This window comes from Eublepharis macularius, chromosome 7 (genome assembly GCF_028583425.1).
Source record: "Eublepharis macularius isolate TG4126 chromosome 7, MPM_Emac_v1.0, whole genome shotgun sequence".
Lineage (NCBI taxonomy): Eukaryota > Metazoa > Chordata > Lepidosauria > Squamata > Eublepharidae > Eublepharis > Eublepharis macularius.
In genome coordinates this window covers 85,745,746-85,763,075 of record NC_072796.1, presented here as the reverse complement: position 1 = coordinate 85,763,075, position 17,330 = coordinate 85,745,746, and the positions used below count along the sequence as shown (strand labels likewise).

The 17,330-nt window shown below is 41.7% G+C and overlaps 1 protein-coding gene across 2 annotated transcripts in view; it reads left to right on the top strand.

Moving 5' to 3' along the window:
- Positions 1-2,856: 2,856 nt before the first annotated feature.
- ST18 (ST18 C2H2C-type zinc finger transcription factor) overlaps positions 2,857-17,330 on the top strand; it is a 100,959-nt gene continuing 86,485 nt past the window's right edge. Inside the window, exons 1-6 of one of the 2 annotated variants that reach the window (XM_054985980.1) lie at positions 2,857-3,034; positions 4,680-4,695; positions 7,612-8,405; positions 11,946-12,080; positions 13,939-14,029; positions 14,694-14,798. In XM_054985980.1, coding sequence (XP_054841955.1) covers positions 2,872-3,034; positions 4,680-4,695; positions 7,612-8,405; positions 11,946-12,080; positions 13,939-14,029; positions 14,694-14,798 — 1,304 coding nt within the window. In that variant the 5' untranslated portion in view covers positions 2,857-2,871. The remainder of the gene's footprint in view (positions 3,035-4,679; positions 4,696-7,611; positions 8,406-11,945; positions 12,081-13,938; positions 14,030-14,693; positions 14,799-17,330) is intronic. The other variant, XM_054985979.1, reaches the window with a different exon arrangement.

Genomic DNA, 17,330 nt, shown 5'->3' with positions numbered 1-17,330 from the left:
AGAAATTGGGTCACTGAAGAAGCAGTGCCAAGACAGACTGCACTTGCACACATTTCTCTCACCTTCTCTACCATTTCCATGTACTGAACAGCTCCCATCTACATTCTAGCCTTCCTCCCCACCTTCTCCCAGTTACTACTGTGAAGTTAGTAGTGGCCAGACAACTCCCCCGCCATTAATATTGCAAAGGAGAAGGGCAAGGCAAGAGTGTGAAAAACTGGAAAAGAAGAAGGGTGCTAAGGGCAGGAGCTGCCATTAGGAATGGCTGACCCACTTTCAGAGGCTTTGCGACCCACTTTTTGGTTCAGTTGGGTTATCATTTTCAGCCCCAGCTGGGAGATGCACCTATAACACCTGGAGTTAGTTCTCACTGCCTTGTGGAGAGCCGGTCTCCGGGCTAACCTGAAGAAGAGCCAGCTTGGGTTCCAGGAACTCCTGTATCTGGGCTTCATCGTGGGAGGGGGTAGGCTACGACCTCCCCCGGATAAGGTTGCGTCCATAGCCAATATCCCCCACCCCAACACCAAGAGGCAGCTGCAGCGTTTCCTGGGCCTTCTAGGCTATTATGGGTGATTCATACCCCACTTTGCATCTCGAGCCACTCCCCTGATGGACTGCCTAAAGAAGGGCATGAGGAACCAAATAGAATGGACCCTTGCCAGGGACAGCGCCTTTCAGGACCTGAAGACCGCCCTGTCCCGCAGCACCACCCTGTGGAACTCAGTCTTCAGCAAGCCCTTCACGCTGGCCACCGATGCCTCAGAGACGGGGCTGGGAGCTGTTCTCACACAGGAGCACGATGGGGCTCCCGCCCCCATCCTCTTCTGAGCCACAAGCTCCAACCCCCAGAGCAGCGCTATGCCACCATCGAAAGAGAAGCTTTGGCAATCAAGTGGGCCATCGGAGCCCTGCAGCACTACCTGGCGGGCAACCTGTTCATACTGTTAACTTACCATGCCCCTTTGCAGTGGATCCACCATGTGAAGGACCAGAAGCCCTGTGTCTTGTGCTGGTACCTCTCCCTCCTTCCCTACAGGTTCTCAATCCGGTACCAAGCTGGGACCCAGCATGTGGATGCTGACTTCATGTCCTGGCTGTTTGAACCTGACCCAGACTCAGCCATGACAAAGCAAAGGGGTGTGTGTGTCCAGGGTCTGAAGCTCAGCCCCCGGACTTGCCAAGAGGAACAGGCAGGGCACAGCCAGGAGGCAGCTACTCTGCCACCCCAACAGACCAGGTCCCAAAATTGCTAGCAACAGAGGGAGGTAAAGAAGCACCCAAGCCTCAGAGGGCTAGAAGGGCAGGTGGAAGCCAGCTAGCCCCATCCTCTGCTGGGAGGCTGGAAGCCCAGGCAGGGAGAGTGAGGACAACCGGGAGGGGATCAGACCAAAGGGAGAAAGCCCAGGAAGCAGGGACAGCCAGCCAGCAGCAAGACAGTCAGCAGCCTTACCTGCAGTAGAGGAAGGGCAGCACAGGGCCAGACCCCAGCCTGCAGGCAGGCTAGAAGGAATCAGCCAGAACCAGGTGTGACTGCCTACAACAGCCAAGGCTGTGGCTAGGGTGCTGGGGCCATGGCTGGGAGGCGGAGCCAGGAAGGGGGGAAGGGATATAAGGGAAATCCACCCACAGGGCATGGTGGGTTGTTGTGTAGATGTGTGGTGGAGTGGAAGAAAGAGAGAGAGAATGAGTGAGCAGTGGAGAGGAGGAGGAGGAGGAGGAGGAGGACCACCACCACCACCACCACCACCACCACCGACAGCTGGATGGGAGCAGCTGTCATGGAAGGCAGCCGGAACAAGGTCAGGTTGCGGGGACCTACGAGTAGACTGAGAGGGTGTGAGGGTGAGGTATACCCCCCTCCTTCCACAGAGCGGGATCCCACATATTCCCTGAAGGTCCTTTAATGCGAAGGTCAGGCAGGCTGGCATCTCACCGGGTGGTGCCCTTGGCAGAACCTGACAATAAGCTTCAGGGATTCCAGTTAGTATGTTGCACAAAGAGTATTCTGTAATATCAACAAAATTTTACTGCTGCATTTCCGTCCCCTGACTACATTTACTCAATCCCTACCTGTAAAATAAAGATGTTATTTATTTTTTAATGCTATTCAGTTTCTAGTGCCATTTCCAACAAAAAGGAAGAGGGCTGCTGCTTTCCCCCATCAAGTTCCTGGGCCGAGCTAATGATATCTGCATGTCAGGGTGGGACATACACACTTTCAAAACCACAAATATTAGCATGGTCCTTGAAGCGTATTTTGGGGGGAAATCTGCCTCACAGTCGGGAGAGTGAAGGGGGCGGGGTCTGTCACAGCTGTGTTCCCATTTCATAGATCAACAATACAAAAGGTATAAAAAGGTACAGAAAAGTAGCTTTGAACTGAAAGTTCACTTTCATCCATCTAAGCTATTTATTCACAGAGATGGAAAATAGAGCTATCAAACTGATATTCTCAAACCATATCCATCTGAGCACAACCAACAAACTTGACATTAACTGCTATTATAATTTTCACTTTAGCTCTTCTTATGGGTTAGCAAGCCACCATAAATCTTTTCTTATTCCTTCCTAGGTTGATATAGTCTACTCAAGAACAGGGTTTACATTAACATATGTTTACTCAGGATTAAGGATGGTTTCAAGCTTTTTTTTTAATTCTGATGTTTCATAACAATGAAAGAGTAATGTTGTAACAGAGTTTGTCTTGCTCTTTAGATCCGTGCTCACACACAAAAGATCCACTTATCTGATCATATTAACCACATTTTTATCTCTTCTTGAAATTAAGATATTAAGTCTGTGTAACTTACTTCATTTTCCTTTTTTCCATTACTGATACACCTGCATAAATGCAGTGCCTACAAAAGTTCCATGGCAAAAAAGAGAAAAGCTGAGGAACAGATTTTGGGAGTTCCAGTCAACAAACGAAAGTCTCTGTTAATGAAACCTCGTCACTACAGTCCCTGTGTGGAAGGCAAAAGTGAAAATGAAGACAGTATAGAACAGCAAGATGACAAGAGTATCATCAAAGCAGGTATATCAAGGACCATTGACTTCACATGGATGTATACCTCCCCCATCATCTTCATGTGTGCTGTCCAAAAGAAGTTAGAGTGATTTGGCTTTGTTATGTATGTTGAAATGGAGAAATAAATATGACCATGTAAATGCAAGTATCTCATATATCATCTCTTTCTGATTCAGCAAATGTAGCATGTGTCAAGAAGGAGTGCCATGTAAGTCAACCATTGCTTATTGAGAAAGGCTTAGTGTTTTCAACAAACCAAGTTAAACTGCCAGCCATGGATCCTTCTGAACTCTTTCTTTCCAGTTCTTGCATTTCTATCTTACCCTTCCTCTAAGAGATTAAGGACAGTATACATGATTGTTGTCTCCTTCTCCATTTTATCCTCACAACAACTTGGTGAGGTTGGTTAGCCTGTGAAATGATGGCTGCACTGGCTGAACCAGCGCTGAGTGGGGATTTAGATTCAGCTCTCCCCCATCTTAATCCCACACTCTTAGCTACTACACCACATTGGCTATCCAGTGTACAGGTCAATGAGTAAAACAGCCTTCATATACAGAAGTCCTTTTGTCTCAAGTAACTGAAAGAGCCAGAATGTTTATCTTTATGACAAGCAGTCTCTCTGAGGGCTTAATTGGGAAGACCTTGTGAGATTGGGATCAGCTCTACTCCCAGCAGGACATCCGAATATTGTGTTGGACGGTGATTCATATAAATGTGGATATGTTAGCACTGATCCATGTTCTCAGGTCCTCAACCACCAGTGCTACCATGATGTCATGCTCCCTTATGGTTTGATGTGGGGAGAGGAGAAGGGACAAAGTAATCAGATTCCAGGCCATTGCTTGTGGCGGGGTTGTTTTATTTCAGGGCTTTCTGAGCATCTTAAATCTGGTTTTGTATGGGAGAAACATTTATTCCTCTACAGAATGTGTGGCATGTTTGCCTTCTGCCGAGATAAGAGCAATAGAAAAGAGAATCCCTGTTCTGGCAACCCTGGGTTGCATCTCTGAGCAGAATATATTACTCTAAAATTATGAATAAAGCTACTTCCTTCCGTTTAATTGAAAGGCATACCTCTATCAAATGGAAAACATAGCAAGTTTTTGCTCTTGTTCTACTCAAAAAGCAATCCATGATGCTGCAAATTCTAAAAATAAAGTTGCACTGGAGGTTTCAAGCCATGCAACAAAAAAACACTTCACCATAAATAGTTCAAAAGGCCATTTCTTTTGGTGTGGGTCCAGTTTCTTGAAGGAAGAACATAAGAATTAATAAATATTTTCTTTTAATGTATAACAAACAGTTGAACCAGACAATTATGTAAACTGGAAATGACCCAAAATGCTAACAGTTTGGCAGACGTAAAGTGAAATGCATTGTGGTGGCACATGTGCATTTGTGTCCTCCTCCTCCCTTCCACAATAATCTGCACTTAATAGGAATATTTTAAACTATGTAACTAAGCAACAGAGGTAATTGTTGCTTTCTAGAGCTTTTGTTAGGCACTCCACCATAGCCCAAATATGCATAATTAGGTATAATGTCTATAAATCATTATTGTACACATGTGGGTAGTTAAGTGGATTGAGAGAATAGTTCAATGAATTGGACATATTCGCTGAAAATGCTTTTTATTTGTTTTCGGTAGTTGATAATACTTTGAAATTATCATAACCCTTTACACTTTCTCTTAATAGCTCACTGTGGTTGAGAGAAAACTTCATTTGCATTTTTAGATGATATTTAATTTATTATTTAAACCTGGAGTTGGTCTGACATAGATTTTGCAAAGGATCAGGCCATCTTCTCCTTTATTATAAGCTTGTTTATCTTATTTTTTTTGTCTAGAAAGTAAAATGTGGAACGTTCCAGTTTATGTTGAATACATCCCAACAAAAGAATGCACCCTATAATCAGCATTATTGAAGGGGCCAGTGTTGTGGCTAAATTCTTCCCTTCATCCAAAAATGCTTTTAGTTACTATGGTAATATTTACTTGATCCTGGCAGACCAGTGTTGATTTTAGGGAGATAATTACCAGAAAGGAAGATGATGGAGATGTATTTTTGAGTGTCCTTGTCAGAAAAGAAAATGCTTAGAAAAAATTAAATGAGACACAAAAGGCTTTATTGTCTTTCCGCATTTAACACTCTTTCCTGTATCCTTTACTATCTACTGTTTCCTGCTGTGATTTCAACGAAAAGAATGTTTCTTAAACACAGGATACACATGTCTTTCCCTGTCCTTTAGGGAATCTATTCATCACTGGAAAAATCTGTTTTTCCCCCTTGTGATCTAATGTATTCTTTAGTGTTGTAACTGCTATGGCTATTTGGAACTTGCTAACTATATAGTTTTCATAATTAAGGTCTTTCATTAAACCAAAAGTGACCCAAAGCATCTGTTTTGTAAAATTTCTATGGAATACTAATACTTGTTATTGATAAAGCACTATCAGTTTTCAAAGCACTTCACAAACCTCACAATACTAATTTCAACAGCCTTATAAGGTAGACCACTATTATTATCACCCCCACATTGAAATGTGAGGGTATGCTGTGTCTGAGTGATTGTGGTTTGGCCCAGAAATTTGCAGCACATCACAGCTCATTCTCTTGGCTACAACAAAGGGAAAAGACAAAGGTCTCAGGTTACCATTTTTTATTCATGTGTTATTTATAAAAACTTGAATGGTTGATGAACCAGCTGTGCCCCTTTGTGAGAAGATATTATCTAGCTACAGTTATCCATGCTTTGCTAATGGCTTGATTACTGCAGTGTGTTATATGTACATTTGTACTTGAAAAGGATTTAGAAAGTTTGGTTGGTTCAAAATCCAGTGGCTGGGCTGTAGACCGAAGCTGGCTGTAGTGACCATGTCATCTTCATTGCTTCCCGTTGTCACTGTGAAGGAATGGAGTCGTAAGTAGAAGTGTGCATAATGAAAAACACACAAGCCGAAAATATACACAATTATATTACTTGAGGTAATTTCCTGAGGTCTTTCTCTGGGCCCCCATGCTTTTAGAGGTTAGACGAGTGACTTTTGGATAAAAGACCCGTCTTTGGTCATACTCTGGCTTTTGAAATCCCACATAAAGGAGGTTTGCCTTGTGCCTTTGTGCCTTTGGCTGTCCATCCTATCTGATATTATTTTGTTTCTTGTACTGCTGATGAATTTGTATTGTGTTTTTAAAAAATCTTTTCTGCCAATGTGATGTAGTGGTAAGAGTGCTATGGTGTAGTGGTTAAAGTGCTGGAATAAGATCTGGAAGGTTTTTAATCCCCTCTCTGCTATGAAAGTTTCTGGGTGACCTTGGGCCAGTAGCTCCATCTCAGCCTGCCTTAACCTACCTCACAGGGTTGTTATGAGAATAAAATGGAGAAAAGGAGAACAATATGAGCTGCCTCGGGTACCCACTAGGGAGAAAGGTTCAGTATAAATGAAGTAAATAATTAATATTATGTAGGTGTGATATTCGGTTTATGTTTATAATTCACTTTGAGAACTTTGCAAAGAGGAAAAAGCAGAGTGCACATGTTTTGAATAAAATGAACAATGATTCTAAAGAAACAAATTGGTATGTCCTCAATGAACAGCAGGTACTTTTCTTACTTCACAGCACAGTCATCTTTGCACTGCAGCCCATGTACCCTCCCTCCCTCCCTCTGTACTGCCATGCTGAGCTGGAGGAGGGAGAGGATAATGGACAGCAACAGCATGGAGCTCAGGCAAATGGGGACTGTGTATTTGGTACTCAGCATAAAAACTCAACTTCAGGATAAAGTTCTACTAGTACTCAGGGGCTATGCAGCCTTATTCTGTCCTTACCATCTGACACCTTATTAGAAGACTTCCCACCAGAGCCTTAAACAATTTGCTGATTATAAAGAGCACAATGATTTTTTTCATACGTTTTGGTGCCATGGTAGAACCGAGAGATCACTTCTAAAATGAGTAATTATAAGGATGTTGGCTGTTCCTAACTTCATGGAGAAACTGACCATACTGTACCATTTTGTTATATGAAGTTTCACTATCATTGTGCTATGGCAATCATTCGTGTCCTAAATTGACTCATCTACGCAAGAAAATAATAGCACAATATCCAACTATGTGGATGAGGCTATTATACCGCAAAACGTGCATGGGCAAAGTACTTTTTCCCCTAGTAATGCTTAAATTAATATACCATTAAGAACAAACCTGCGTGGTGAAGCAGATACGTGATTGTTTATGTACCATACTCACATCTGAATCACACTTACTGATCCACTTGTGAAATGAACACATTACACGGAGCGTTTTTGTGTGCATTTGTAACAACAGTTTGTTTAATTGACCTTTGGTAAAAAAAAGTTACAAAATATGATGTAATAATGCTCTGTAAATATGATTCTAGATGTATTATGTTCATGGAAGAGATCTTGACAAAGAGTAAATTTGGTTTCAGATAATTTACACTAGAGTAACCTCACTGATATAAATAGAACTAATCTGTAAATAAGTGGATTGTGCTTAATATTTGTTTGAAAAAATTTATTTTAATTCTGTGCTTTCTCTCCCCCACCTCCTATACAGAAGAAAGAATTACAACACCAACCAATGCTAGTCCTAATTTGGATGTACATGAAAATGTGCATCAAAAGAAGGACAATTACACTAGCTACCAGGACCTCATGTCCAGATCTTTAATTAGCTTTGAAAAAATAGCAAAAGATGCACCAAATCACCAAGAGTGTGATAAACTAAAGGACAATGGCAGCCAGTCCTTAAAAATCAAGAACAACAATGTTGATGAATGTCTCATGATTAACTCATCAGCAGGAAACGATAGAATTGGTGCTTCTGATTCACAGTACTGTTCCTCTGGGGATAATGAAAGCAGTTCTGAAATTCTGGACAATGACTGGGATAGTTCCTCAAACTTCTCTGAAGATACAAGTATAAAACTTCCTTTAAATAAAGAATATATTGTAGGATGTACACAGCAAGATACCCTAAAAGCACCAGGAATCAAAAGTGAAGGAACAGATTTTGAGAACTCTGAAATGGTTTGTGACTCAGAAATAGGGCTGCAAGAATCACAAGAGTCCCACGATGAGACGTTCAACAGCAGAATTCAGAATCCATTTCCAGACAGCGAGGAAGATGAGTGCCTGTCAGAAAACACAGAACTGTCATTTGATCTAGACAAAACAAAACAAAACCTGAGTTTGTTAGAACAAGCAATAGCTCTGCAGGCAGAGCAAGGTCACATCTTTCATAGCACTTACAAGGAGCTGGACAGGTTCCTATTGGAGCATGTTGCTGGTGAAAGAAGACAAGCCAAATTAATTGACCTTGGTGGTAGACCAATTTATAACAACAAACGTAAGTTCACTTTCTTTGCTTATAGTAGATTGTACATTTGTTTACACATCTGGTAAATATCTTACTCTTAAATTTCACAGTGACAGTGTTTTACATTTTAACTGGTTGTTTTAGCAATTTGAGTACTTTAGTGTATCCTTCAGCTCTGGTTAATTTTAGGCTTCTAAAAAAATGTGGCTGATCCAATCCAGGTTTCAGGGATGCCAAAAAAAATCCAGTACCTCTGAAATCTGGGTCGGATTGTCTAATCCAGTTACAGACTCCTGAATTTACCCAGCCATTGTTCCTTAAGAGGAAAACTATCAGGAGTTTGTGTGCTGAGGGGATTTTTCAAGCAAACTCCAACAAATTTGCAGGGAACTTACTCCTTCCAGTCCACTGAGAACTCCAACTTTCAGGAAAATTGGACCCCAAGTCCAATTCTATGGGCACCTGAACAAACTTTTCCACCTACTCTCTATTGTTCCTATGGGAAAAGCATTTCCAACATTTTCCAGGCAAAGGGATATCTTAAGCAAAGGCAACCTCTGGCCACAAGCCAGTCCCAATGCAAGTCCCACTCCTAATGCAAGCTGAACCAGCAAAGCCCAACAGAACCAAACTACAGCAAGGAAACCTATATCAAACCAGAGAATCCCAATGTCGAACCAAAGACTCCTCCCGAACTAAAGTAAGTGTGTGTGTACATGTGTGTGTGTACATGTGTATACATGTGTGTGATGCTTGCTGGAGCCACAAAGTTTGAAAGTTGGCCACCGGTGGTTTGAAAATTATTTTGGAGCTCAGGCAGGGATGGAGGAGTGGGATGGGAATCCATCCACTCTGCCTGCTGCCTCCTGTCCCTCCAACATCACACCACAGTGCAAAGCTTACCTCCACTTCATGCTACTTCTCACTTGCTTGGTAGCTCCTGCACCATACCCAGCCAGATGTGCACCATGGCACAAAGGTTGTTTTCACTTCACATCAGCCACTTCTTGCTTGCTTACTGGCTACCTGCTTTTTCTCCACAAGGGTTATGCAGCTGACTAATCCAGCCCATTATGGTTCAGCTCCCTGTATATGATTCAGAAGTCTTCAAAGTGATCTGGTGTAGCCAGATTATGCCAGCTCATCATAAAACTAGATATTTTGCCAGTTCACAAATCCTGGATTACATATCCCTAGTAAGCGATTCACTTCCTATTGAATTCTATGACAGCATGAAAATCTCCTTCAGACCTATATCAGTCACACTTCCCTGAACAGGGTGTTTCAAACCTATTGACTTTGTCATGAGAAGCATGTCACCAGTGGATTGGGCCCTCACAGATTTATTAACATTTTCTTACAAGAGGTCTTCAGCTATAGTTAAAATTAAGAAGTCAGTGGAAGGAAAGAATATTTTTCACTTCCCTGATATCAGTGGAAGCAAGGACAGTATTCTAATGGCTTCTATTGGGATTGTGCAAATAATTTCACATTGCCATAAATTCCAGAGATATAAAAAGGTGTGGTGTTCTGAAAAGGGGATGGATTCAGCCAGTTTTCACTCAAACTCTCATCATTTCAGCCCCAATTGTTTTTGCCCATACAGGTCCCATGATCCAACCACTGGTTTGTGGGCACTTGCCTTCACTTGAAAATATCAATTTTTTATTTCAACCTCCCCCCCCGCCCCCCCAAAAACGAAAGACCATCACTGGAATTAATATTGCAAAACCATATTATATCCAAGAAAGTATTATTTTTATGTTACAGGTTCCTATTTTTATTTATTTGAAACATAAGTGGGACCCAACATAGGCAGAAAAAATAAAGCAGCACCCCCCACCCCCCATAATTTTTATTGGTTGTAATGGCAGCCTTTTAATAACCCTTTTTCATTTATCACTGACAGAAATATCCCCAGTAAAGTTTTTGTTTGTGCATTATATATTGACAGGTCACATAGATTGAAGATATTTAGAAAACACAGATAATTTTTTTTGTTGTACTTTGTTTCTCTATTGTCTAATTCATATTTAGAGTCAGAATTTATGCAAGGCTGATTAAGGACAAACAATTGTCACCCATGCTTCTGTTCCTCTATAGGCTGCCTATGGAATTTATTTATTTATTTACTTATTTATAGCCCACCTTTCTCACTGATGTCCAAGGTGGATTACAACAGGATCACATAGTTTCTGATGATCATTGCCATGCTATAACTGCTGCCCCTGAACTTTTCTGGTTTTTGGTCACTGATGGTTTATTAACCACCTGTTTCCTTGTTATGTTGAGCTAAAATAACAGTGTAATCGGGATAGATGGTGCACCCACAGAGTATCCTAGCCCTGAGTTGACTAGAGGCTCCTCTGGTTTAGTCATAGCCTATAGTATGGGGAAATCCTATCACCTACACAAGCCATTAGGCCAGCTCAGAAGAGCGAGTGGCCAGAATATCCTCGCATGGCAGTAGTGAGCATTTCATTAAGGCTCCGTCTATGCATTACAAAGTTATTGTGTTTGTTGGGGAACAAAACAAGGACTTTGCATCATACATGCAATGGGAGTTTTGTATCTCCCAGATGTATACTGGTTCTTTTTTGTTTGCAACCAAAGCAGCAGGAAAAAGCAGCTTTAACCTCTCACCCTGCTGTTTTCACATCTGCAAACCAATTCATGGAGCTGCTGTTGGATCCATTGTAAAAATAACAACAGAACCACTAGCAGCTCCAGGAGGTTGTTTACTGAAGCTGCTTCTCCCTGCCTGCTTTGGTTGCAAAGAAAAAGCCAGTGGGCATCTGGGAGGCACAAAACTCCCATTGCACATGTGATCCTCATGTTGTTCCTCAACATACAAAGGGACTTTGTAATGCATAGGTGGAGCCTTAACTCAGTACTTCCAAATGCAAAGATGACAAATGAAGCCAAAGGGTCTTAATGAGAGGTTGGGTGTGAATTTATTTATTTATTTATTTATTTATTTATTTATTTATTTATTTATTTATTTATTTATTTATTTATTGTCTGAGAGTGTCTCTACACAAGACATCTTACACAAGAATGCTCAAACGCAGGGAGACACAATGCTAGCCAGGAAACAGAGATTTAAAAAACAGAGAGAAAGGCTCTGTCAATTTCACCTCTCTACAGAGCCAGCAAACATCACTCCTCAGAGGGTTTGTTAATTTCCTCTTTGCCTCCCACGACTCCGTCAATTTCACCTCCCCTAGCAAATCTGTTTTGATCAGTTGTTTGCACATTCCTTTACTTCTGCATGTAGTCCATATTACACTAAAATTTCCACTTTGACGTTTAATATTCCTTAGATTTTTTTCCGTTCAAGAATGTTTCTAGTTTGTTGGCTAGTGAAGCAAATATTATTGCAACCACATATTTTCACACAAAAGGCGACAATAATTGTATAAACCAGGATTGTAGAAGGTTCCTAGCATTTCAGCTTACTCTAACACTGACCAGAAGTTGCATCCATTATGCCTTCATCCTGTGTCTTAAAACTAGCTGGCCTGGTATAATGCAATGGTCAGGCAATGTCTTCATTTCATTTTACTGCAGACTTGCCTAGGCCTGAAAAGAGGGAGACTAAATGTCCCATCCCAGGATGTGATGGCACAGGACATGTAACTGGATTGTATCCACACCATCGTAGTCTTTCTGGCTGTCCACATAAAGTGAGAGTGCCACTTGAAAGTAAGTATCATGTCTTACATACAGAAATGTACATTGTGGCAATGAAAGTGGTTTGTCAGCAGAAGGCCCTGGTGGTTGTGGATCTTTCCCACAGTTTCCCCCCTCCCCCCAGTCCTTTCTAACTCCTGGAAATTTTATTCCCAGGGTTGCAGGACCCAAGTGGTCTAACAGGCATATGGCTCAGGAGGCTACAGTGGTACTGGGGATCAAAAAGACAAGCAATTGTTGTTCGTGCTTTTGTTCCTCAGCAGGTTGTCCATGGAGTCACATCTATCTTGTTGAGCCTTTTCTCCTTTTTACTTCTTACATCAGCACAGCACCACAGATGGAGGAAAGGATAATTTTATCCACTTCCCACTCCCCACTACAGCCTCCTCACATGTGTTTCTTAATCCACACAGGCCCTGCAGTTCTGGGAATAAACTTTCCTTGAGTTGGAAATTGCTGTTGGTGAAAGGGGAATGTGGGAAAGATCCAAGATCCTTTCATCCATGGAATAGTGTATTCGATCTTAAGTGTGGTTTTACTAAGATGGTTGGCACTCTACTGCTGCACTCCATTTCTTTCCTTTGGCCTTTCTATAGCATGGCTCCACTGCTGTATGAATTAATGCCGTATGGTTGAGCTCAACAAATAACCTCTTACATGGTGTCTTGAGTGCAATTTATTTACTCTAGAGCCCCACTGTTTCTTAGTAGCGTATGTTCTCTGACTAGCATCAAACCGTACTCTTCAAAACACAAATATTTCATCTGAATCAATTTCAGTGTTGCTATTGCCAACAATTAGGTTGTATGTTTAATTTATTGAGAGGTAAGGTTCCTTCAGGTCAATGAAACTTACTACCAAGAAACTGTGTTTTGTATCAGGCTCTAAGCTGGCTAAGATCCAGATATTTCAGTTAGCTAGATTGTATATCACAGCTATAAGGCCTAGTTATTTATAGATTTCCATCTACATTCTTGTTAGTTTATTCCAGCATGAATCCTTCCTTTTAATGTGAATAGACATACTGAAGTGAACAACAGTCATTTAATTGCCACTACATTTTCAGGACAAATAGAATTCATGGATCCAGAGGAGTTAGCCATGTTAGTCTGTAGTAGCAAAATCAAAAAGAGTCCAGTAGCACCTTTAAGACTAACCAATTTTATTGTAGCATAAGCTTTCGAGAATCAGAGTTCTCTTCATCAGATGCATGGAGGGCAAAAAGAGGAACTGGTCAGATATAGAGGAGGAGAGGGGCGGGGTAGATGCAAACAGCTCCTTCTGATATGCAGATGCAAACAGCTCCTTCTGATGTGGAGATCAGTTTGCTTCTGTAAAGGTTCAGAGGACTTAGTCGTGTTAGTCTGTAGTAGCAAAATCAAAAAGAGTCCAGCAGCACCTCCAAGACCAACCAATTCCACTGCAGCACAAGCCTTCGAGAACCACAGCTCTTCCCGCCAGATGCATCTGACAAAGAGAACTGTGATCCCCGAAAGCCCACGCCAGGTGCCACTGGACTCCTGAAGTTACTGCTGGAGTAAACTTTTTCTGTTGGGAGGGTTGTGCAAAAATACACACAATCTGTTATCTAAAGTGGGGGTGAACCTCTTGGATTCTTGTTTGATTCTAATTTGTTTACATGTTGGAAAAGTTAACCAGAGGTTAAAGTGGGTTGACAGAGAACCAGCAACAGTGACAAGTTCAAAAGTTCTGTCCTTCCCAAAGAACACCTTAAGCTTACAACCACAAGATAAACACCTCTTAGTCTTGATTGTGTGAACAAACATGTTTACTAACACATTTGAAACCAGTAATTGAACTGTTGATTTTTGTGTATGTATTTGCATCATTCTTTCCCTCTTTTGTTTAGTCCTTGCCATGCATGAAAATGTTTTGAAGTGTCCCACTCCTGGATGTACAGGAAGAGGGCATGTCAATAGCAACCGCAACACTCACAGAAGGTAATCCTATGCTACTGTGGTCTAATTTATGTACCATGTGAAGAATTTCCGTTTCATCAGGCATGCAGTAATAGAAGTAAAACAAAGGCAGCATGTAACACTTAACTAACACAAAGAAACCTTCCTTGCACTCAAAGAAATGGTATACTTTTTTAACAAGGATTCATTCATTTAAGACATAATTCAGTTAATATGAAGCATGTTTTGCTCAGACTGACTTCAGCATATGTTGAACATATGATTAAATTTCCTAATGAAATCAATGCTTACATTGAACATTTATATATCATTTATATATCATTTTAGTTTTTATTTTGCTTCATTTTCATTGTATGTTAAGCCATAGGTATGCAATGGGCAGAGGATCACCAAGTCAGAGACAGTGAAAAAGGCCAGCGGAAAAGTCTAGAATCCCTAGGACTGAAGCATGAATGGATGCTCAAGGGTGTAAGAGCTATTATAGTATAATGGTTAGAGTGTCAGAATAGGATCTGGGAGAGCTGGATTTAAATCCCCACTCTGCCGTGAAAGCTTTCTGGGTGTTCTTTTTTTCTTCTTCTTTGGATGTCCTTGGGCCAATAACACCCTGTCAGCCTTACCTACCTCACAAGAAATTTATGCTTACATTATCAATTAACCATGTGTGGTGATTCTTTTTAAACAGTCTTTCTGGTTGTCCAATTGCTGCAGCTGAAAAAATGGCAATGTCTCAGGAAAAAAATCAGCTTGATTCTCCTAAAATGGGGCAGTGCCAGGATCAAGTTCACAGGTAAGAAACATTGATTTTTACACACACACACACACACATACTTGGAGAATCTGCCCCTTGCCCCTAGCACATTGGGAGAGCCCAGGGCTGGCCCACCCCAGCACTTCCCTTAAAAGGCAGGATCAAGGTGAGCTGAGGATGGGCCAGGCCTCTCTGCAAACTACCGATGAAAGTCACCGTGCATTTCATACACACACAATTTCACATGCAGCCTATTTCCCTGAGATCTCTTTGGCACCATTCGTCTATAAATTATTGGACTGATATGATCATTGTCACGACTCTGTGGGAGTTCCAGGCAAAAAAGGGGACTTCTCTTCACATTTCTGGTATTCTGTTCACTGCCACTTTTGTTACTACATCCCTGCGCATGTGTGAATGTGCATGTTCAGACTGACTGGGGATTAGCTTGCTTGTTTGTGCAGGGAGTGGAACGGGGACCTTTGACCTAATGGGGAAGCTGTGAGTAAATGTGAGGAGCATGATTCAGTAGGAAAAGGATAACAGAAACGGTCTTAAAGAGGAATATGGAGTTTATTGGGGGATTGAGTATGATATTAGGAAGGAGGGGAACTTATCCTGAATAAATACTAGCAGATATTAATATGAAACACAACCAAATAACGTATGCCCTAACAACATCCAGAAAATATCAACCAGAGTGATTCCAGTTTGGAGCTGGAGTTACCTCTATTAAGGTATAAATGTAGGGGGAAGGGGGAACTGGACAGAAGAGAAGTGATTGTTTTGTCTTTTCAGCTATGAGGTCCTAACTAGCAGAGGGAAACAAAATGCCTGCTCTCTGGTGCAGTGTGAATTGGGAAATAAGGGGAGATAGATAAAATGAGGAGGAAAAAACTATACCTTTCCTATTCTGCATAGCAGGCAGAAGGAAAAGGGAGAGATCCAGCATGTTGGGAACCTGTTTCAGTCCGAGAGAAGCTCAGCGCAGTGATTTCAGCAGTAGACCAACTGTGGGGTTGGGGCAGCTACAAAAGTTTGGGGGATGAGAGGTGGGTTTTGTGCACCTTTAGTGGCATTGAGAAGGGGACAGTGTCTCTGTTGTAATGAGATTGGGTCTAGGCTAGAAACTTTTAATCTGATTGAAAGATTTGGATTTTAGGGGAATGGAAGAACTCCAAATATGAGCATGATTTACAAGTATGGAGAAAGTATGGAAAAGTTAGCCTGGGATGATGAATTTACCTGACAGAAGACCAGGCAGGCCTGTTGGACAAAGGCAGGGTAGTAGCTTGATGGATGCATCTGAGTGGAGTGGCAATCTTGATGAACAAAGGATTAGAAGATGGCTGATGTCCTGGCCTCCTTATGTTTAAGTTTTCAGGGAATTCTGCATTGCATGGCAAATTCCTTGATGGTCCTAAAAGGTCAATTATTGACCAGAAAACTCTAATCTTTAACATGGCCTGAATTTTGATGACCCTTAGGAGGTCAAAGAATAGAACTATCATCAAGGCAGAGCCCAGGCCCTCAGGGGAGCCTGATTGTGTTCCTGTCAATGAGTTAGATTTTCTGTTCTTGTACCCTGATCTTAATGTTTCAGTTTGATATCAAACATGGCCTCCCTCTCTCCTGTAATCTCAGATGGCATTGAGCCTAAGAAGTCATGTAGGTGACCAAAAACAAGGCTCCAGTCTCAGGGCTGCTCCCAGGGTTACATCTGAACAAACATACACTTGTTGGGGTCAGAAGCTACTGCATTCAGTCTGATAAGGATTGCTTAGAATCAGGCTAGACATGCAGATTTTTAAAGGGTTCCTCAAACCCAACTTGTACAGGAGGGAAGTTTTCCCATTTTTTCTGCTTCATGTGAAGTATTCTGTGCATGTGGAGCAGTAAAAATGGGGGGGAGGGAGACTCTTCCTGCACAATTGTGACATGGGGAAATGACTTGAGGGAGGAGAGAGGAGCCCCTCCTCCCCCTGTGGAAGCATTCTGATGCCATTTGGGGTCTCCTTTATTTTTAACCGCCATTCCCCAAAGCTGATGTTTGGCTGCAGGAAACTCAAGTTGGGTCTGGGGAACCAGACCCAACTCTTTAAAAACCTGCACATCTAGCTTGACCCTTATTTCCATGGCATGTTAGCCAAAAAGGATAATTTCTGAGTACAGAAACCTGGTTTGCAGGTGCTTACTGGGGTGAGGGAGAGATGGTATTAGAGACAGCAGAGAGAAGAAAGAGAGAAAGATACAGGAAGGGGTAAAAACAAACATTACAGAAAATCATACACAGAAAAAAATCTTAAGCAAAAGGTCTGGTTGAGGGAGCAAGTAACTAGCCAGAGTTTATAGCAGAGAGTCCTTTCAGAACAGCAGGGATTGGTACAGAGAGAGCATTACAAAACTGAACGTACGACACTGAGTCATTCCTGTGGCAGTAATGTTTGTGAACAATGGGAAAATTTGAATTGGGGATCCTTAGACGGCTCAGAACACAACATCCAGATTACATTAATGATCAGTGATTGCATACCATGTACAAGATAATACAGGGAGAAGAGTCTTTGTCTT